Genomic DNA, 23,989 nt, shown 5'->3' on the forward strand with positions numbered 1-23,989 from the left:
TGTTGTGCATATCCTTGCATAAACATAATTGTTACAGACAAATGAAATGAGATTCGACCAAACGACAAAAGACCTAAATTGGGTCGAACGTGAAGAATGCCCAAATATACTTACCAAACAGGTAGAGGTCAAATAGTCCAGATCGATCCGACTTGAGCTCTGTGCCGACTAGTTCTCGATCGTCGGCCGAAAACTCTAGCAAGGCTTGTCGAACTATTCTACGCAATCCAATCTGAACCTATTCCGTCCTAGTGGAATTCCAAATAGGCCAACAGCTCTAACCGATGTCCCACAATAAACTGCATAGGTGTAGAAGGTATGATTTCCTAGAAGTATAAGGATTCGGTTTCTATAAATAGAAGGATAAACTAAACTCTAGAGGTATGTAAGAACCCTACCTTCCGTACTTGATACTAATTTAAGCATTGGAATTTGTGTGGCTATCGGTGTTGAGTGTTATTAATTTTGCACGATCCACACTCGTTCTCGTTTCTTCAATTGGTGCACATTTGGCAAAATCCGAAAGAGCCTAAATTCAGCCTCAACAATAATACTTAATAAAAAGAGACAAAAAGGAGAAATCGAAAGTTTGTTCCTTAAATCTATTTTAATATTTTAGAAATTCTAGATTATTGATACATCGAGTAAATATGTTTAATAAATGGAAATGAAAAAGAAAAATTTTATCAACCAATCAAAATCATATCTATATTTGCCGACAAATCATAAAGTTGACTTGAGAGAATTTTTTAATTTTTTTTTTAATATTTTCATTTTGACAATGATGTGAGAAGATTTGAATTTTGAATTTTGATGGAGTCGTGTAGAACTCATTAATTAGAGTGGCTATCGATGGGAACTAAAAAGAAAACAAAGGTTATTAATGGAGAAAAATAAATTATACACGTCAATTTACCCATTGGTCCACGTGTCAAAATATATTTGTTCTCCATCGTACCCTTAGACTTTCTTTGACTACTTGGTTTTCTTTTTCCCTTTTTTTTTTGCTTAACAAGTCTCAATTATTGCCTGTTAGATGAAATTTTATTTTTCTATATCATGTATTTGTAACAACTTTACATTTTTTTATTATTTTATTTTTTCTTATTGTGTTTTAAAATTTTAGTTTCAAAATACATATTTATTTTATGCTATTTATGGGAGTGTCTTTTATTTTTAGGTTAAAAGCACAAATTTGATCTATATTAGTTTGGGGTATTGTTTCATTTTGATTTTGTTAAGTTTAAAATTTTCAATTTGACCACTATAGTTTGAGCTTCATTGTAATTGAAGTTTAACCAAATATAGGAGAACAAATTGAAACTTTAAAATCAATATGGACCAAATTAAAACTATAAATACTAAATTAAATTTTAAAAGTTATAAAGATTAAATTACTATGAATACTAAACTAATTTTTGGAGCTCATAAAGACTAAAGTGAAATTAACCTCAACCAATAAAGATAAAATATGTAATTTAACTTCATTTTTATTTATTTAAAAATATTGAAAGATGAAACCTTCCAATTTTTGCTTTAAGAATTTGTGGTCATACCCAAAACTTGCATTTATACGATTTATGGGCGCTGTAGAAATATATATATATTTTTTTTTTTTGAGAAAACGTTGAAGAAACTTTTTTTTAATATCATTTGACATGGCACAATCTAAAGACTATTAAAAGGCAAGTATCATAACTATTTTATTTGCAATTGTGAATATAGGTTAAAACCTTTGTAATTTTATTAAATTAACCATTTAGTAGTATGTAATGATTTAGTCTATGTATTTGTAGATGTGTAACAAGTTTAGTCTTTATTATGTAACAAATTTAGTTATTGCTAGGAAAAGTCTCACTAAATTTAAGTATTAATTTTTATTACGTAACGATTTAATATTTGTAGTTTTTAATACATTTGGTTCATCGTCAGTGTATCAATTTTAGGCATATAAAAAAGGTTAGAAATTAACTAAATTTTCATGATAGATATTAAATCATCAAAAATTTTAAGCTATAGGAGCTTAATTTTACATATTAAAGTTTAATGTGCACCGGTGAGAAAAGAGTTGGAATCCATCGAAATATTTATGTAAAATAATTTTGCCTATATCTAATTTGAAAGAACAATGAAGAATAAGACCAAAAGGATAATTAAAGATTAATTGAGACGTTGATAAATTTAATAAAAAGATTTAGTAATTAAACTTTTCTAATAAGGAGACGTTTTGGACTCACTCAACATCTTTTATAAGTCTAGGTTTGTGTTTCAAATTAGAAAACTCTACTTATTTTTTCTTTATTTTAATTATTAACTGCTATGCTATTATTAAACTTTATTTTTTAATAAATTTTTATAAACATGAATGAATTTTTCATATTTTGCATAAATATATAGCTATTATATTTAGCTTGTATTAGTTAGAAATTTTGATATTTTAATATTTGTTATAATTGTTTTTGTTGTCCAGTCAAATCAAATCAAATAAAATGGATCATTTCTAAGGAAGAACCAATCAAGGAATTTTGTTATATCTTCTAAGTTCGTCAATTTTAACTCGTTCACCATGTGTGAGTCTTCCTAGCTAGGATAAAAGTTATGCATTTTGGTTTATAAATGCTTGTCACTTGCTACATTGACTATGAAAATAAGTTTATATATATATGTATATATTTATTTATTTATGCAAATAGAGTTAAGTCAAGATAATATTATAATATTATAAAAGTATAAAGAGGCTCGTTGTCACAACTTTATTTAGAATGTTACATCATATGCCTCATATATATACTTACTATTTTTCACTAGTTGGAAACTGACTTTTTGTGTTGTCAATTTTTAGTTAAGTTGTATCTTAGCACAGCCATTCAATGAATATTAAGATGATATTAATACATTGATTACTTGTCCAATCTCAAATCACTCAGGCTATATATCCACCCTTTTGACAGTGCTCATTTCTAATTTCCTTACCACTGTCAATAGGCTAAACAACTTTGTTAATCGTTAAGAATCCTACATCGAAAAGATAAAAGGACTTAACAAAGTTTATAAATGCATGAGTTACTCTTTTTATTACCAATTAGTTTTGAGATGAAGCTTTATGAATATTAAGATGATATCAGAGTTCAACAAGCTCAAACGAACATCTGGTACAAAACAAAAAAGAATCTAACAAAATTGATAAGTAAAAAAAAATTCACGTCAATGATCTCAAAAATATCAAGAGACCGAATAAAGTTTAAAACTTGTTTTCGTCGAGAAACTAGCATTGTCCTCGATCCAAACCATCTATCTTGGACATGTCAAGTTCAAGTCATCTTTTATTTGAATTCTCTTTAACAACAACCTTAACCTTAGTTAATCAACTCCAAGAAGTTCTTCTTACGATTATGGATTGCTTTGAGAAGGTTTATGACTTACAAGCTCGAACAAGAATATAACAATTAAAAAATGGACCAACTTGATAATACAAATTAAGAACTAATCCTTATTCCATTTATGACTATTTTGTTCATAGTCAATAATCTAGTTATAGAATGAATGTATATATATATATATATAGACTACTCAGAGAAGACGCGGAACACAAATTCAATAGCTATCGAGAATCGGGCTGATAGCTACTTAAATTATAAGTTTAATTCATGAACTTAACAAATTTTTTAAGTTTTTAAAAGTGTTTAATAAGTTTCTAAATTTTGAATTTTATGTCTTGAGTATCTAATAAATCTTTAAACTTTTAATTTCGTGTATAGTAGGTTTCAAATTTTCAATATATGTCATTGGGTATTTTATAGACATTGAACTTTCAATTTTGTATGTGATAGATCCTCGAACTTTCACTTTTCGCTTGATAGGTCTTAACCTTTACAAAAAGTTTTAAAAGATCTATTAAACATAAAATTGAATTTTGTATTTAATACGACCCTGGACAGTTAATTATGTGTCAGATAGGTCTCTAAACTTTAAAAGTATGACCTATTATATTAGATATATTTTGAAATTTATAAACCTATTAAATACAAAATTGAAAGTTCAATAATTTATTTGACACAATTCTCAATGCTCAAAGACTAAACTTTGTTGTTTAATCTAGAAATTATTACTAACTATTTTTTTCTTTTCGGTTCGTGGGGCAATGAACCTTCCATCTTAGAGAATGTAATATGAACCTTCCATCTATGTATATTTAGATTGATTTGGTAATTTAAGTTAATTAATGATAAATATATTACTCTATTTGATGATTGATAAATTGTACTATATTTGTACTAAAAAAATTGTACTATACCATCAATAATTTTGAAAAGTGTATTTTATTTATTATCAAACAATGTAGGTTTTTTAAAACATACATCTAGTTATATAAAATCACTTAGAAAATTCTCTTATCAGTAACAAATCAGTGACAACTCCAAGGACCTATCTTATTGTTATTTAATTAATGTGTTTGTTTAAACTATTCTATTTCTCCAAGAATCAATCCATTTATTTTTCATTTCTTGATCTTTGTTACCATCTATTCTTGTAATAATGTACCTGTTTAATTTTAAATTAGTAATACATGTGCTTACATTTTAAATAATAGCTTATAGAAGTTTTTTATCGGTACAATATGTGGGGGAATTTACTTTATGAGATTGATAAAATATTCATAAGCTTTCATAATATTCATGATTATTCTAAATGGATATATTAGTAAATTTGAGTTATTATACTAGCACTAACATCGATAAAGATGACATTATAGACAAAATAAAGCCCCATTGATGAATGAACTACAAAAAAAGTCCGGTAAAACAGCCTAGATCAAGCAAAGCTCTTGGACTAAAAACATAGAAAAGTTGAGCTCTCAAACATAAATCCTGCGAGTCGTATGCATGGGTCTGCCATGAATCAAGTTTGTAGATGCAGACAAATGGGTCGAGCCCCAAAGGTTGAGCTATATGGCCAACCAATCATTGGAGTCAAGCCTTAAGTGACAAACCCCTACCCGTCTTCTCAATCTATTTGTAAATCAATCAAGTCATTCCACTCAAAATTCAAAAGAACAAGATATCTTAAGGTCTTTAGGTTTTATAGACGGGAGAAAAGTCGGAGTACATCATAAAATCTTAATTTTTGATACGCTAACCCTAACTCGATTCTGATTTCAACATTATTGATACCATCATCTAATAACTTAAATCATTATCTAATCACTCAAGTTATGCTCAGGAATTATTAAAAAGAAAGTAAAAAGCTTCTATTTCATTTTTATGGTTTTATCACTTTATCCAAAGTTCTTTCCCCTCAAATGGCCATAGGCCATCTTCTCCAAATAAAGACCAACCGTTCCTTCTTTCTCTTACCCCTTCACTCTCCATGAAGCCCGATTTATCAGCTAAGCCTTCTACTCTGTGGAATTGGTCTCCTTATCCTTCCCCGCCATCAATAATCGAGCTCAATTCCGCCATTTTTACTCTGTAGAAAAGCTTGAGCCTCCTCAAGCTCCATACCCAGTGCCAAAATGGAAGGCGCTCTCTTCCCCAACAGATGCCCACTTCCTGTGAGTAGACCCAACCAGCCAATTCAAACTCTGAAGTTCAATTCAACAACTCTTCCGCCTCCTCCTCCGTCGTCGCCATCTTCCTCATTTCCGATCGATACTCTGCTCCAGCATCTTCTTCAGTTGTCTTTGCCCCCCAGTGACAGCGCCCACAAGCTCAAACCCGTAAATGTTGCGCAAAACAATGTCGCCCGTTTGCCGTCTCTTCAAATTTCAGTGGATTCGACCAGGAAACAGAGAGAAGGGCCTCAGTTGAAGAAACCCGGTTTGAATTCAGCTACGCAATTTGAGTACAATGACGAGGAGATTCGAGATGGGCCTCTTCATTTTCTCTCCAAGAAGGGTATGTGCTTACTCAATTCAATTACGGAACAGCCTTTAGACAGCTTGAATTCTTTTTTTTATTCTGTCAAATTTGAGTTGCTTGAAGTTGATTTGGTCAGTCTCTTGAAAGCGCTAGACCTTTCGGGTAATAGTGAGAGAGCTATTTTGTTGATTGAATGGGTCGTGTCGAACTCTGGCTTTGAAAATGTGAAACTGGACAACAAAGCTGTTGAGCTTATGATAAGAATCCTTGGTAGAGAATCGAAATATTCAACTGCACTTAAACTGTTCGACGAAATTCCCATTGACAAATACTCGCTCGATGTTAGAGCTTGTACCACCATTCTTCACGCTTATTCTCGCAATGGCAAGTATAAGCAAGCCATTGCCATGTTTGAGAGAATGAAGGAATGTGGCCTTTCTCCAAGTTTGGTTACTTACAATGTCATGCTTGATGTTTATGGGAAAATGGGTCGCTCTTGGGATAAGATTTTAGGCTTATTGGATGAAATGAGGAGTGAAGGTTTGGAATTTGATGAATTCACCTGTAGTACTGTGATTTCTGCTTGTGGAAGAGAGGGTCTAACTAATGAAGCTAAAGAATTTTTTGTTGGATTGAAGTCAAGTGGTTATGAGCCAGGAACTGTCACTTACAATGCTCTACTTCAAGTGTTTGGAAAAGCCGGGATCTACTCAGAGGCTTTGAACATCTTGAAAGAAATGAAGGATAATAATTGCACCCCAGACTCTGTTACTTACAATGAGCTTGTAGCAGCCTATGTTCGGGCTGGATTCTACGAGGAAGGAGCTGCTGTCATTGACACGATGACATGCAAGGGTGTGATGCCAAATGCTGTGACTTATACTACTGTTATAAATGCCTATGGTAGGGCGGGGAAGGAGGTCAAAGCGTTACAGTTATTTAACCAAATGAAGAAATCAGGATGTGTTCCTAACGTGTGCACTTACAATTCTATTCTTGCGTTACTGGGAAAGAAATCGCGACCAGAGGAAATGATAAAGATACTTAGTGATATGAGAATAAATGGATGTTCTCCGAACCGGATAACATGGAACACTATGCTTGCCATGTGTGGTGATAAGGGGAAACACAAGTTTGTAAACCATGTTTTTAGGGAGATGAAAAATTGTGGCTTTGAACCGGGTAGAGACACATTTAACACTTTGATTAGTGCATATGGCCGTTGTGGGTCGGAGATTGATGCTGCAAAGATGTATGATGAGATGATTAAAGCTGGATTCACACCATGCGTGACGACTTACAATGCACTTCTGAATGCCTTAGCTCGGCGAGGGGATTGGAAAGGAGCGGAATCTGTCTTACTAGATATGAGGAACAAGGGATTCAAACCTAATGAAACCTCATTCTCATTGATGCTCCATTGCTATGCAAAAGGAGGGAATGTGAGAGGATTGGAGAGGATTGAGAAAGACATTTATGATGGTCATATCTTCCCCAGCTGGGTTCTTTTGAGAACCCTGATTCTTGCAAATTTCAAGTGCAGAGCTGTTAGAGGAATGGAAAGGGCATTTGAGGAATTGATGAAGAATGGCTACAAACCTGATTTGGTTATATTCAACTCCATGCTATCAATTTTCGCTAAAAATAACATGTACGAAAGGGCCCACGAGATGTTGCACTTGATTCGTGAGGGCGGACTGCAGCCAGATCTGGTCACCTACAATAACTTAATGAATATGTATGCAAGAAGAGGAGAGTGCTGGAAAGCAGAAGAGATCCTCAATGGGCTGATAAAATCTGGTGAAAAACCGGATCTCGTGTCGTACAACACCATAATTAAAGGCTTCTGCAAACAAGGGCTAATGCAAGAAGCTATAAGAATTATGTCCGCAATGACAGCTCGGGAGATTCGCCCTTGCATATTCACCTATAACACCTTCGTATCGGGCTATGCAGGACGCGGAATGTTTGCAGAGGTAGATGAAGTCATTAGTTACATGATTCAGAACAATTGCAGACCCAATGAACTTACCTACAAGATTGTGGTGGATGGCTATTGTAAGGCAAGAAAATACCAAGAGGCTATGGATTTCGTGTTCGGGATCAAGAACATCGATCATTTGTTTGATTATCATTCCACACAAAGACTAGCTTCCCATATAAGGGAGATGATGAGTTCTTGATCTCTCTAGGTATTCCTGCTGGTTCTTTCTTTGTTCATTTATAGGGAAGTACAGGTAGATATATAATAACCATTACAAAACATTCAACACCTTACCAGTTGATTTGTAATTCATTTCTGGACAGTGTCTTGGTGGTTATGGTAGAAGAATATATGAGTTATTGTGATTCATCGTTGCAAGTTTTGCAGCAGTTTTAATTTTGTTGTTTCTAAAATTTCTACATAATTTTAAAAACGTTTCCGGAAAATGAAAAACATAAAACAGAACAAGTTATTAAACACTTACGTTTCTCAAACTTGAAAATGAAAAACAAGAAACAACCCTTTAGTTTCAAGGATATCCTTTACCTCTGAACATAAATTATGGTGGTTGAAATTTGCTGGTAAATAAGAAGTATTTGTTACCATAAAGTTTCTAGATTTACACACTCCACGACCTTACCTCGAATTGGAAGGCGTTCTTGTAACTTATCCTCGTAACCTTTTGTATATTTCATATCTCAATGAAATTCTCGTATGAGTCATAATAAAAAAATCATAAAAAGAATACATGTAGGACTCACAATTAAAATGTCGGGATTTTGTATCAATTTTAATTATATTTTGGTTTCTAAATACTTTGTATCTTTAAATAAATCCATTTAAAATCAGTCTCCATTAATTAAGCGTATGCTTGTATGACGTATTTAATAAGCCATCCAGACAAATATCTCTCTCATATGAAATTTATGTCATCTATGACCAACTTATTATTTTTCACAAAAATACTGAATCTTAGCTCTTAAACATCTCCCAATATTTTGATTTCAACAGCTTCTCCATTATTTCTTGAGATTATGCAATTCTTATTTTTAGATTATGCTTTTTACTAAATATATTGCTTTAGATACCATGTATTTAGGTTTTAGTTTCCAAATAAACAGTGAGTAATGGAGAAAATTAAGGGAGGGTTGAGGGCTGCAAGATAACTTCCACCAAAAATTTGACTGACATTAAGACATCAACCATTTCCTTAATTCACATCGAACCATTTTCGGAGCCCGAAAATAAGTACATTGGTGAGGAAAAGATGACAATAGATAAAACAACCAACAAAACTAGAAAAATGAACCGTATATAATAGCAGTACATAAAATAATCAATAAATACGTTGTACATCAACTAAGGGAATAGGGTAAACAGAAAAATGAAATGTGTGAAAAGTCATAAGGTATTATTAAAGCCAATAATTAGGGATCGATTAATTACATCATATATTATCAAAGATTCTTAGTAACTAATTGTTTACTAAAAAGTTAGAAGCAGTAAAAAAATAATAGTAAAGTAAGTTATATTAAATATGCCATAAATATGTTGAAAATGAAAGCAAGAAAAACAAACGGAACAAAAAATTACAATTACACATACCTACTAAATCCAAATTTAGAAAACAAATTTAAATACCAAATCTTAAATTAAAAAGAAAAATCTAAAATCACACGTAAGGTTAAATCTTAAATCAGAAATATAAATCTTAAATTAAAAACAGAAACCAACAAAACTAGTATTGAAAACATAATAAAGTGAAAAAATTAATGAAAATTCTAAAAAAAGAACAACTAATAAATAAATTATTAACATTTCCTTTGCAAATAATAATGATGATGATGATAATGAAAATAATTTTTAATGTTAGTTGTATTATTAAACATATAATGTATGTTCAAAAATTTGAAAATCAATACAAAAAATGGGAAACTAATCTGAAAAGAAATCAAATCGATTGAAGATCTAAATAATAAAAATATAGAAGGAACGAAACTATATATCTAAAAATAAGTACAAACTAATTAGAAACTATCTTGTATTCCTAGTTGAAGTTATTTTCAAAATTAATTATTATTATTTTATTCGAGTACAACATGTAGAATAGAAATTCAAACTCACAACCTCTAAATTAAAAATAAATGTTTTAACCAATCGAACTGGGCTCAAGATAATTTAAAAATAATTATATTACAGCAACAAAGAAATGAGGATCAATAACCAACCAAAAAATTTAGGTAACTATATTCACCAGTGTAAATATGTTCAATCCTTCGAATTTCTCAAAGGTAAAAAGCCAAATTTCTTGTCTTTTTATGAAATGGGCCTTGGGCCTTGGGCCAGAATAGACTATATTTGACTCTTCCCCTCAAGTTGGGCCGTAAGTTTCAATGAAACCCAAATTGTCTTTCAAATCATCAAATGTGTAGTTAGTTACGCAACGTTTTAATCGTCTCAAATTGATGAACTAAAATAAAGAAGATGGCAACGTGACCCTAACTTAATTTATTAACGCAAATATCTCCGATAAAAAATTATAAGTTCGAATTTCCAATCTTACTTGTTGTACATAAAAAAAATAACTAATATAATTTAAAAATGATAAAATTAACGATTTGCGAAACAAAGCGTAGTTCGAGGAGTTAAAATATCATCTCCAATTAAAAAGTTCTTTGTCGAATCTTCGCATGAATGGTGCACATGTCTGTGATATAAATTCAGCAATTCACCAACTATGAGGCCTCACGAAGTTGGCGATGGACCATCTATAGACATTTACATTTGTGGAGGTAAATCTATTTTCCAATTCTGCTTTAATTTTTTTGTTTTGTTTTGCGTTGTTATATTTATTATAAAAAAACATTAAATTTTCCCATAACTATTTTGTTGTTATAATTGATCAAAGTCAACTTGATTTCTTTTTAGAAGGGAAAATAAAATAGCGGAGATAAATTTGATTTGGTTGTTACCATCTAAACAAGTAATAGCTAACCATCTAAACAACGTACCTTATATTTCATTTTGAAAGAAAACATATTGTCGACAATAATACAATGCAAACCAAGATTTGAATCGCGACATCCACAAAAATATTGAGGTCTAAATTTTATGAAAATATCTTGATGTTTTATAAAAATAAACCTTCACAACAAATATCTAAATTAACAAATAAAAATTTCACACTTTCTAAATAAATGAGAAATTGTTAATATTAATATTATGTCTCTATTAGTGTTAGTATGTTGTTGATTTTTTTAATTTTATTTTCAGATAGGTGTCAACACTCAGGGCCTCTTACCAATGGGCCAACACTCTAGCGTGCTTATTTTGTTGATTTCTTTGTGATATTATAACAATGTCCAAAAAACTTAATACATGATGCAAACTAAGAACGTTCCAATAATATAATTATTGCTATTACTAACCTGCTTAAAAAGTATTTATTTTAGTTAAAAATTACGGGAGTAAATAATCGAACTATTAATTGATATTTGTGATAGTAATATGTGTCCGATCCATTAGGAACCTTTTTAAAGGTCAAAGGTTCAAATTCCACCCGATACATATATTTCGAAACGAGGGTAAGTATGTATTTTTGCATAAATTACTTAAAAAAGTATGTAGGGAGGGCCAAATTTGGGGCGATTTTTTTGTCACACATGTGACATGTGAGGGGTGGCACTGAAGCAAGAGGACCCCAATTCCAGAGTTAGGAAAATGAAAGCAGGAAGAAAATGGTGGAAGAAAATGAGATGCCTTTTTTTATTTTGCTCAAAAGAGTTAGCGTAGACCCAAAGCTCAATCAAGGCCGACCGGACCAGAGCCACGCTTCAAACCCCACACAGTAAAATCCACAATTTCATAAAGCCAAAAGGGCCACTCCTTCCCTTTAAGCCTTAACCACCCAGTTTTCTCATTCCCCCTCAAGATTTTTCTCCATCAGAGGGCGGTGGTGAGCGAACACGAAACCAAGTTTTATTAACCCCGTCAAACCCATAATTTCTTTCTCTATCTTCTCTTTTTTTTCCTCTCACACGGCCAAATTGTTAGCTAATTTGCCGAACCCTTTCAGCCACTCGTTCTATCTTCCTCTTCTCAACCGTCTCAAGTCTCAACCTTCTTCAATTTCGGATTTCGAGCGTTCCCACCGTCTTAATTTGTGCTAAAATCCTGTCTTTTGGCCTCTGATCGTCGGAATATCTTCTGGGTTTTGTTCCTAATTGGAAATCCGTAAATGGGTTGAAGAGAATATTCGGGCTTTTGGGAGAAAGGATAATGGAGTGGGACAGCAATTCGGATCTGAGCGGAGACGAGGAGGAGGAGGGCTTCCTACTCAACGATGGCGGGCCTCTTCCTTTCCCAGTTGAGAACTTGTTCCAAACTGCGCCATGTGGGTTTGTCGTCACCGATTCTCTGGAACCCGACCATCCCATCATTTATGTCAACACCGTCTTCGAAATGGTTACTGGATATCGAGCGGAGGAGGTGCTTGGTCGCAATTGGTCAGTTTATTGTTAAGTAGTTGTACTATATTGATTCATTCAGTATATTTCTTAATTATGGGGGCTTATTTAGGGGTTGAATGAGTTTTTTATCTTCCTTCTTGTGGGTGGGGGTATTTTGGTTGGTTGGGGACGGGTTGGCATTTGTTTTGGATGTTTCCTGTAGTTGTATATTGTGGTTGCTTGGCCAGATAGGAAGTATTGGGCCAAGTTATCCCTCAATTGGTCTTCTGGCATAAATTGGCCAGTTAGCTTAGTGTTGGATGGATTGGCAAGTTTTTGGTCTGTTTTTATAGCTGATGGGGTAGGTTGCTGGAAACCGTGGTATATTCTCTGGAAAGTATGATTATTATTTGTCAACTTCCGACTTCTCTGCATTCATTTAGAGGGATAATTTAGCTGTGCCATGGTTTTCTGCAATTGGTTGGAGTTTGAACAATTCTACTCATACAAGTCTCCACAACGGTCTTTCTCTACATGAAATGAAATATTTCATAAAGATGGATGTACTACTACGATAGGGTAGATCAACAATCTTGTGCTTACGTAAATGAACACTTATTTACAAGTAGAGTAGAAAGCGGAACTACAATAAATAAAAGGCTTTCCGACAACAATGGATGTTTTGTTCTCAAACCATGAAGTGGTTGACTCTAAAGGGAGCAATGAAATTAGTACAAGTGTCTTAAGACATCATCCCGTGCCTTTCCATCCACATTCTGCAATTTAGAGCCATATTAATAATCTTCAACTAAGGTTGCTATTTCTCCATGATCAATGGTCCCTTATAATGTATATAAAGTTGGCTCTACTATCACTTTCTATTTTCTGTGATGTACAAGAATGACCCTGTTGCTCTTATGTTCTCTTATCTTCATTTTAGCGAGGAAATCTCGTCTGTCCCCTTATTTTGTGATCAAGGGTTTCCATTTTCTCTATTGATTTGATGGAGGATGTGGACAATTGGTGCTTTTCAAAATTTTGTTCTTCTCTTGTAATCACCTTCTTCTACCCCCAACTATATGGCAGACCAAATATAAAAGGAAGTCAAATGGTTTGTGCAGACAGTGAGAAACATATTATAGTGAGTTTTTTGAGGCTAAACCTTTTTATATTCACTAAAATTATGTTAGGCTCACTGTTAAAGTTTAGAAGACGTGCTTTGATTTTGAGTTGTTGAGAAGCACCATCCATAGAATTTTGTATCATGGCACTATTCTTGGAATTAAGGATTAGGCTTATTGTTATAGTTGGGAAAAAATGTGGGAGATATTTGGCTGCTTTTGAGGCTGTAAAAGATGATTTTTAGGATTCTTATGATTAGGATAAGTGACATTTTGGTTGGAAAATAATAAGTGTTTTGAAGATCTAGTGTATATGCCCTTAGATTAGAAGGATGGACTGTATTTGTCTTGCCTAGTTCTAGATCTTCAATACTTTGAAGTTTGTTGGAAAATTAGTTTGTAAAATGGATTACTTAAAAAGCGGCAGAACCCCAAATGTAAGGTAAAGGAATTACAATAAAGACACTTCAATTGATGTAATTGTAATAGTAGATTATAAAAAATATTTGGATAAAATGGATGAAGTTGAGTCTTCAATGATTGGTTATTGAATTTCAAAGAGACCAGGCTTGGCTAGCTAGATTGAAATCTCATCAATCACTTCTTGGGTGAGAAGATGATTATTCATGAGTAGGAATTTGTTGGAGTTAAGTCACAAAGGAGTAAGATTTCTAGTAAAGAAAAGTTAGTTGGTTTGATTTAAAATGGAGATGAAAATTCAGCCTCTTATCATAGGTAATTAAGTATAATTAGCATTCAAGAGTTCTGTCAAAAGCTTTGGGCAATACGGTTTCAAGTTTCAGCGTTGAAGACGAAATTCTTCATACAGTTTTGGTTCTTCTCAAGGATGATATCATGCAAGTATTGTAAGGAATTCCTTGTGAATGGTATTTTAAATTCATTCCTTAAAAGTAGAACTTCATTTTCCTTATCAAGAAGAAAGTAAAAGTGAAGAAGTGAGGAAATTTTGATCAATCAGACTGGTTACTAGTATATACGAAATCATTGCAAATGTTTTAGTTGAAAGGGTAATGGATGTGCTGCATTCTACAATTTTGTCCTACATAAATGCTTCCATAGAGGGGAGACAAATCCTTGATACTATACATATAGCAAATGAAAACAGCAGATGATTATTGAAAGAAGAGGAAAGGGGACTGGCAAGGAAAAAGATTGATTTTGAGAAAGCATATTGTATGGCTGATTGCGAGTCTGCGACTTCCGTTGGAGGTTTTGGGTTGACATGGATTGAATGGAATAATGAGTGCATTTCAAATTAAAAATTTTCTATTCTTTCAATGCTAGTTCGTGGGGTGGATGAAGGAGATGAAAGGGTTCCTACAAGGTGATCTACTTTCTCCTAGTCTTTTTTTAATGGTTGGCAACATTTTAAGTGGAGTGATTGAACATCACATTCAAAGGGGGGTTCTTGGAAGGGTTTATGATCAGAAGGAATTTGGTACGTATCTCACATATTCAATTTTCAGATGATACTTTACTTTGTTGTAAAGATGATATGATGAAAAGTTTGGAAATTTGATTAAGGCTCTAAAGATATTTGAGTTAGTCTCAGGTCTTAAGATAAATTGTGAAAAAATGCTACTTTTGTGGAATTAATATCTAGAAGATTTGGAAGTAAAGTGTGTGATTTGCCTCTTTCCTATTTGGCGATAGGCGATAGCCCAAGAAAGATTGATTTTTAAAAGCTTGATAGTGGAGAAAGTTCTGCATCAATTGGGTAAATGGAAGAGTATTGGTCTTTCTGAGGGGTAGGTTGGATGGTTCTTTATCAAGCACTTGTACTAGCTAATTTACCAACCTATTTCATGTCAATGTTTCCTATGCCAGACATAGTGGCAATCGATGTGGAAAGAGAGATGAGAAACTTCATTTGGGATGGGTCATCAGATGGTAATCTTTGCTGCCTTTTGAATCAGAGGGTGATAAATTGGGGATTGGTAGTTTGAAAAGAAGGAATGAAACTCTTATGGCAAAGTAGGCATGGTGGTACTTCAATGAAACTAATCAAGTTTGGCATAAGGTGATAACTAGTTTATTCAGGCTAATGGAGGAGTGGTTCACTTGAGAGAGAAGAAGAGGAAGGTACCTTGGTGGAATATTTCCCAAACAAAAAAACTGTTTTAGAACATTCTGGAACCAAATTGGGAAATGGCAAGCAGTCAGCGGATCAAATTTCAAGAGGATGTGTGTTTGGATATTCAACCATTTGCTGTAAAATTTTAAAATCTTCACAATCGTGGAAAAAAGGGGAAATGTGCTTTTGATTTTTGGCATGATTTTAAAGAGTTTGCGTATGCTGACTGAGAGAAATATGGAGGAGATTGGATTCAAGAAATTGTTTGATCTAAAGCTATTGGAAATTAATCATGTTGCACTTGGTAGAGATGAGAGGACTTTGGAATTTTCATATTTTGGGCCTCTTTATAGTCAAATCCTAGTTTTATCATTTAACAATTGGTGGACATTGTTTGGATTTAGATTTCTCCAAGGAAATTTGGAATGGGAAGTGCCCTAAAAGAGTTACTGTTTTTGTTTGGTCAATTGGTCTTAGGAATTGCCCCATGTTGGCTCTGAATCTGTAAAGATGTTGTTGCTTTGAAGCTTGTGAAGATTTGAATCATCTAATTCCCTTATAGAATGGAGGTATGGTATTATTTTCTACAAATATTTGGATTGTCATGGAATTTTCAATATGTATTTGTGGTCACTCATTCAGTTTGAAAGGAAAGAACTTTGGAAAAATACCGTGAAATTGATTCTTTGGTGTATTTAGAAGGAAGGGAACCATTGTAATTTTCAATGGGCAGTATGCTTTGGTGACGGGTGTAGTGCTCTCTGATGCAACCATCCTAAGGATTTAATGGAAGGTTGAGAAAGTGGATTCAAGGATGCCTTGTGTTCACAAAACTTTTCATTATTGTTAGTGGGAAGCCTAGAGGGAAGTTAAAGATACTGGAGGATTGAGACAAGGCAATATTCCCTTCTTATCAGTTAATGTAATTGATTGCTTAGATTGTTGACTTACAGCCCAATGCACAAACTATGCTGATGGTTTTAGCACTGGAATGGAAAAATATTGTTGTGCCCTCCAATTAGTGGTAATGAGCTTCTACTAATTTTTTTCAACAAGTCAACTGTAACTTGTTTGTAGTTATCAACAAGCTTGCAGATTTTGACTGTATAAATTAGTGACCATGTATATTGGAATCCTACAAGGAGATCTAGTGAAGGTGGTTAAAAGCTTTTCTGGTGCAGTGATACAGTGAATGGTTGGCTTATCAATGTTGGCCTTCCATTGGGGGAAAATTTCAGGAGTCAATGCTTTGGCGTCCTAGGTAAAAAAAATTCATTTGAAGTTGCAATAATGGAAGTTGTTAATATTTGAGAAGGGGTTATTAGACTTACATTGATTCAACTGGTGGTAGTGAATTTGCTTTCCTACTTTCATTTATTCCCCAGAGCTATAAAGAGTATTGTGAAGTTGGTCGATAAAACATCTTAAGGATTTCTTTGAAGACCTAAAGCTTGAAGGGGCTTGCCATTTCCTTAATTGGAGAAGGTGGCTCATTCATTGGATAAAGGAGGTCTTGGCTTTCGTAATACTCTAGAAGTATCAAAACCGCTGTGGAGATTTTCCCTTGAACAAATGATTTCTTGGACAAGGTAAGTAAGTATGGTACTGAACCTTGTGGATGGAGTTCTCTGATGACTAATTACCTCAGAGCCCTTGGGTGCAGATTTAGATAATGGTACAATTGGCTTGGTAATTTAAATAAATTTGTGGTCAAAGAAGCTGGCTGGTAAGATTCTGGGCTGATCTTTGGTTGGCAGAGTCCTTTCTAGCTTGCATCTTCCTTGTACCTTTTGAGATTCAAACAGGACAGAACATCAATGCTGGTACGGCGTAGTGTTAAGGGGAGGTCTAAGAATTTTTATGCAGAATAGTTATTGTGAACTGTCGTGTAGAGTAAAAAGAAACATATTTTCATTGATATATATTCGTCTGAAGTAGACAAGAGAGTTTGGAGATAGTTCTGGTTGTTTTCTACAAAATCCAGGACACTTGATTGATGCTGAGGATCATTTCTCAAGTAGATATTATTGGAAAAAGAAAGTTAAAGCTCTTTCTTTAGTCTTTTTATCTTGGTGGAATTAGATCCAACTATAAAATCTGCAATGGAATCCTATACAATCTCTCACACCAAGTTGGTGAGTGCTATGCAAAAGCTCTTTTGCAGACTCAGTTCGCTTTTACAAGGAATGCCTTTACTCTTCTCAAATCTAGCAGGATCTTTATTGTCCATGTCATCTCAAAAATTTTCTCCCTTATTTATCTTTACAAAGAGTAGCTCCTCATAGCTCCTGTATCTTTTCAATGAAATATTTGTTTCTCTTCTTGAAATAGGTCAAATGTTTGTTCAATGAGATCAGATGGTCATTGGTGTTAATTTGTTTGAGCACCCTTAGTTAAAAGAACAACTAGGGAAAGGGAAGAGTAGGAAATTCTTCTTGGGATGAAGTCACAAGAACCAATCCTACGATGAGCCATTTCTAAAGCATAGGAGTTTGATTGTCACTTTGTTTGTTGTGGAAATATTATGATAAAATTATTTGATGCTCAAAGGTTTTGGATTTCTTCGACAGTAACAATTCCATTAAATAGGAGAAATACCAGGTATTCTCCTGGTAGAAAGGGTGGAGATCATAAGAAACGTCTTGGTCTGATGTGGCTTTATTAGAAAAGGAAGGGCAATTTTACATTTTTTGGGGAAGGTGCACCCTTTCTAAGGCAACAAATAGTTAGTTCATGTGAGGTCTAGCTTTTGTATGTTTTTTATACTTCACTATCAACTCTCTTAAGCAGCTCCTCAACTTTTGGAGAATCCTCAGGCATACGCCGGTTCTAGGATAACATTCCAACAATGGAAGAGGATTTTTTCATAAATAAAAGAGACATATTTTTCATTAAATTTGAAAAGTTACAAGTTGTCAACTTTATATGACAAACATAATAAAGAAAAAGGACCTTCCCAGCTCTAATTGACATTGTTATGGCCTTGAAATTACATGATAATGTTCTTTCTCTGGTAAAAGCTTAACAATAGAGCCCCTGAAAAATTAAAACAGTGCAAACTTACCAAATATTCTCAGTTAGGGATAGTTACGTCTCTAAGGGTCAGTTGTTTGAATTCTCTTGATAATCCTCTCCCACAAGACTGCTGACCACAGGAAAAATATTATCTTCTTTGGTCCTAAGATCTGGGGCTGCTCTGAAAAAACCGAAGGGGGGTTTGCTAAAGAAGGGTCCTTACTTGTCTATCCTTGATCCCAAAGCTTGTCTTGGTAGAAGTATGGCCCAGCCTCTCTGAAAAAACCATCCCATCCGTTATTCTACTTCCTAGTCTGGGAATGGTTTTCTAATGTTCCAAATCCAGGATCCTTTATTCCATCACTCTTCTATTGGGTTCTTTTTGAAAGAACTGCCTGGTTTAAGTTTATGAAATACTAGCTAAAGGGAAAATCTTCTATCTATTTATTTTCCCAAAAAGGCAAAAACTAATAGAAGCACCCTCTCACACCTTCACCAGATTTCTGTCCTTTATGATAGAATTCTAAGGGCTATTGTGAAGACAACTGAAAAAATCCATTTTAGATCAATATTTGATCTGGAATAAGAATTGATAAATAATGTACTCAATATCAATATAGAATAATTGCAAAACAAGCTAATAATTAAAGGTATTCTGTTCACAAAAGTGTCAAAAGGGATGGTATGATCTTTCTATAAAAAGCTTGGGGAAAGAGAAGGATAATCATGAGCAGTCATGAACAGCAGGAGTACAACTTTGGTTTGATTGACTGATGCCTCTCGTTACTAGAAGGATACATAAGTCATTATTATACTTACATTATTGGTACATTGCTAAATGGAAATCTTAGGATAGAGATTGATACTCAATTGATGAGCTTTTGTGTCCGTGCTTCATTGAGTGTAAGCACTGTTCAATACAATGGCTACCCAAACATGTTTCTTTAAAATCTCAATTCTTGCATTGGATGGATATTTTAAATCAATAGTATTGTCGCTGACTGAATTATGTCCTGCTTTGTATAAGCAACATTATTTTACAGTACATTTGATGATTGATTGATCTGATGTATCTATAGACTGTAGACAACTTATGTTGAGTTGTGAAAGTTTATCTAATTCTGTATGTAAGAATTGGGAATGCTTGTACCACTCTTATAAGTTGTATTTAGGAGCCTTTTAAATGCAATCCTGATGCTCGACATAGTAAAAGGATAAGATTACTGGAGTTAGATGATTTGCATAGTACATGATTTCCCTAATGCCATGATGCTTAGCTTCTCTAATGTGTATGTACCTTCTCTCTCTTTCTCTGCCAGTGCAGGATCATGCTAGCTTATCGTTTCTCTTCACGTTGATCTTTTTAATTCATATATATTAGATATTTGATTATCAACATATTGTGGGTCTTCTCGCAGTCGATTCTTGCAATATAGAGGTCCATTTTCAAAAAGAAGACACCCACTGGTGGACTCTTCAGTGGTTTCAGAGATCAGAAGATGTCTAGAGGACGGCACTGAATTTCAAGGCGAATTGTTGAACTTTAGGAAAGATGGAACCCCATTGATGAATAAATTGAGGTTAACACCTATCTATGGAGATGATGAAACGGTAACTCATGTTATTGGTATCCAGTTCTTCACTGAAGCAGATATTGATTTGGGACCAGTGACCAGTTCTACAACAAAGGAGTTAGCTAAATCATCTGATAAGTTTCGTTCTGGCCTTTCATCTTTTCGCTTCACATCTGTTGGGGACCGAAATATTTGTCGAGGTGTATGTGGTATTCTCCAATTAAGTGATGAGGTGATATCTTTGAAAATACTCTCACGGTTGACACCCAGAGACATTGCATCAGTGGGATCCGTCTGTAGGCGGTTTTATGAGCTGACAAAGAATGAGGATCTCTGGAGAATGGTATGTCAAAATGCTTGGGGTAGCGAAACAACACGTGTTCTAGAGACTGTACCTGGTGCAAAAACCCTTGGCTGGGGCCGGTTAGCCAGAGAATTGACAACTCTGGAAGCTTCTGCCTGGAGGAAGCTGACTGTTCGGGGATCGGTTGAACCCTCAAGATGCAACTTTAGTGCTTGTGCAGTTGGTAATAGAGTTGTACTATTTGGTGGGGAAGGTGTTAATATGCAACCAATGAATGATACCTTTGTACTGGATTTAAATTCTAGTAACCCAGAGTGGCAGCATGTTCAAGTTAGTTCTCCACCTCCTGGTAGATGGGGTCATACTCTTACTTGTGTAAATGGTTCTCATTTAGTGGTTTTTGGAGGCTGTGGAACACAGGGCCTGCTTAATGATGTTTTCTTGTTGGATTTGGATGCGAATCCTCCTACCTGGCGTGAAATATCTGGATTGGCTCCTCCGCTCCCGAGATCATGGCATAGCTCCTGCACTCTCGACGGTACCAAGTTGATAGTCTCTGGTGGTTGTGCAGATTCTGGAGTACTTCTTAGTGACACTTTTCTGCTTGATCTCTCAATGGAGAAACCCATATGGAGGGAGATACCTGTATCTTGGACTCCTCCATCTCGGTTGGGGCACACATTATCTGTATATGGTGGTCGGAAGATTTTGATGTTTGGGGGTTTAGCCAAAAGCGGACCTCTTCGGTTTCGATCAAGTGACGTCTTCACAATGGATTTAAGTGAGGAGGAACCATGTTGGAGATGCGTGACAGGGAGCGGAGTGCCTGGTGCTGGAAACCCTGGAGGGGTAGCACCTCCACCTAGACTGGACCATGTTGCTGTGAGCCTCCCAGGTGGCAGAATATTGATCTTTGGCGGGTCAGTTGCTGGTCTTCACTCTGCATCACAGCTTTATCTCCTGGATCCAACAGAGGAGAAACCGACTTGGAGGATATTAAAAGTACCTGGGCGGCCTCCGAGGTTCGCATGGGGACACAGCACTTGTGTCGTCGGGGGAACGAGGGCTATAGTCCTTGGTGGTCAAACTGGAGAGGAGTGGATGCTAAGTGAGATTCATGAACTATCATTGGCCAGTGCTGTCATCTGATTGAAGAGAGAGTGAGTGTAGAATCATGAAGGAAGCAAGCTATTGTGGAAGACAAACAAAAACACTTGAAAGAGAGCCATGAATTGCAAGCCTGTGGGATCTTTATGAGACTGGTGTTGGCAGAAATGTTGTTGCTCTGGTCAGGACTCTATATTAGATGTTTGTTCCAAAAAGTGTAAGGAATTGTTCTGACTCAGAATAAAAACTTTAAATTCAGTTTCAAACGAGTGACGCCCGATACCCGGTTCTTGTGTTCTCTGTGAAGTGGTGGGTTTAGCAAGAATCTTTTCTTCTGTAGTATATTCTTCTTCTTCCATAGTAGTAGGGGTTAGATTACCTTGATAGACAGATAGGTTTAAGGATATCTATATAAGTAGGCCTATTCTTATTACTATAAGAATATTTTGCTCTAATTCAAGATTCTATATAGGATTTGGAACAAAAGGGAGTGAGTCCATGTCTGTCTGTAATAACTTTCTGCTCAGGTTGGCCATCTATTCATGACCTCAAGAAGATGTGAAATACAAGGCATCATTATTGCTGCTGCTTGAGAGCCAAGCCACTGAAGGAAGAAGATGTAGTAGTAGAAGAAGGCATCATCAGAAAACCTTCCTTCTCTTTTCTGTAAAAGTAACACTTGCTCTGCATTTATCCTTTATTTATATATTTTGCTATCTTTGGTTGGCTTTGTAGCTCAAGTTTTCCTGATTTATCTGCTTGGCTTTACTCTTCTTTTTAACCAAGTTTAGCAGTTGCTCCCTCTCTAATGGAGATTTCATATCATCCAGCTCAACACAACTTTTTTACCAAAAGTTTGTTTGTTTGTTTGTTTTAATTCTGTATTCAATTGGATGGGTCAATTTTCATGTCGATTTCATTCAACAGGAATATTGAAGTTTGATAAAGAATCGTAGTAATCTTGTTTTCAGAAATCAAAATAGCTATTCGTTAAATGACCACAACGGTAAGGCCCCTCAAGTCAAAGAGTAAGAACTTGTTTTCGAGACCCTTCTATTACAATAAAGGTAGATTGGAGATTTTTTTTTTGCCTTCCCAAGTCCATGATATGAAAACAATTCTTCGGGGTCGGGCGTAGCGCGTTAACCAAGTGCGCCTAAAATCTTATGATGATCCCTTGCAAAGTTGGATTTGGTGTGAGAGTCTATGTTTTAGGAACAGGTTCAGGCCTCATAGCTTAAGGTGGATCAGATCTTAGATACTTACCCCATTTCATCAAGTGGTCTTTGCCTCGTCCTGAGATGAGAGGGAAGGTCGATTTGATTTTAATATTGAAAATTGTTTCGAGTCACAATCACATCTAGATTTGGTGTCGGTTAATACCTATACTCATCAAAGTTGACTATTGGATCTATTTAGTTTTTTAATTTTAAAAAGTTTTACATTCTTGAGTTTTGAATTGTGATTATGTACAGTTTTTACTATTAATACCGTTAATTTTGTGACGATGGTTTATTAGTTAAGTACTTATTGTTTTGATGAGATATGGTGGCTAAATAAATAAAGTTACACATGTATCATAATCTTTTGAAGCAATGTTACTTAATTTCTTTATAGGCCCTATTCATTTTATTGTCGAGTTGTTCATTCTTTTTGTTATTTATTTATTTATTATGACGTGCTAAATTAGTCGGCATTTATTCAATATGTATGAGATATCATTATTTAATTATTGGTGTTAATTATGAGAGCTACAGACAGTCACAATTCAAAATTTAGGCACCGAACTGAAATTTCTTTTTGAAGTTTACAAATTTTACAATTTTAGATTTTTGGATTTAAAATTTTTTCCAAATGCCAAATTTATCTTTATTCATGGTATTTATATTTATTATAATTCAACTTTTATTTAAATGCAAAAGATTAATATTTCAAATTTGATTTTGTAAACATTAAATTATTGTGGGACCTAAATCAATCATCATAATTTCCCAATTTACTCCTTAATATATTCTACTACTAAAGAATGAAATTTATTACAAAATATTCAATTATTCTCATAATTTCCAAATTTACTCTTTAATATATTCTACTCAATAATGAAATTTATTACAAAATATTTTTTCATTTCATTATAATTTTTGGCTAAATTTTAATAATATAGTCATTATAACATATAATTATATATATATATATATATGGAGATATAAACTATATCCAGCTACCTTCTCATTTATATGGAAATATAAATTATATCTGGCTATAAACTTCTAGTAAATGGAGTCCTGAACTAGCTGCTGCTTGTGAAGTATGGAAGGAGATCAATAACATACACTTAACAATGGTGATATAAACTATAGTCATTATAACATACACTTATATAAAGATATAACTTATATCTGGCTATAAGTATATACGACTATATCCCTATACAATTAACAAACAAAGCAAATAACCTACAAACCTTCCGGTCGGCGACTAGA

The 23,989-nt window shown here is 34.2% G+C and overlaps 2 protein-coding genes across 2 annotated transcripts; both read left to right on the top strand.

Moving 5' to 3' along the window:
- Positions 1–5,291: 5,291 nt before the first annotated feature.
- Positions 5,292–8,211, top strand: LOC111020876 (Tetratricopeptide repeat (TPR)-like superfamily protein). The gene has a single exon (XM_022297668.2). The coding sequence runs from the start codon at positions 5,513–5,515 to the stop codon at positions 8,039–8,041; it is 2,529 nt and encodes an 842-aa protein (XP_022153360.2). The 5' UTR covers positions 5,292–5,512; the 3' UTR covers positions 8,042–8,211.
- A 3,482-nt stretch (positions 8,212–11,693) lies between these two features.
- On the top strand, positions 11,694–22,240 carry ZTL (Galactose oxidase/kelch repeat superfamily protein). The gene is made up of 2 exons (XM_022297667.2): positions 11,694–12,347; positions 19,940–22,240. The coding sequence occupies exons 1-2, from the start codon at positions 12,121–12,123 to the stop codon at positions 21,546–21,548; spliced, it is 1,836 nt and encodes a 611-aa protein (XP_022153359.1). The 5' UTR covers positions 11,694–12,120; the 3' UTR covers positions 21,549–22,240.
- Positions 22,241–23,989: the final 1,749 nt, after the last annotated feature.

This window comes from Momordica charantia, assembly GCF_013281855.1.
Source record: "Momordica charantia cultivar OHB3-1 chromosome 8 unlocalized genomic scaffold, Mcharantia_2.0 BLBB01000008.1, whole genome shotgun sequence".
Taxonomy (NCBI): domain Eukaryota; kingdom Viridiplantae; phylum Streptophyta; class Magnoliopsida; order Cucurbitales; family Cucurbitaceae; genus Momordica; species Momordica charantia.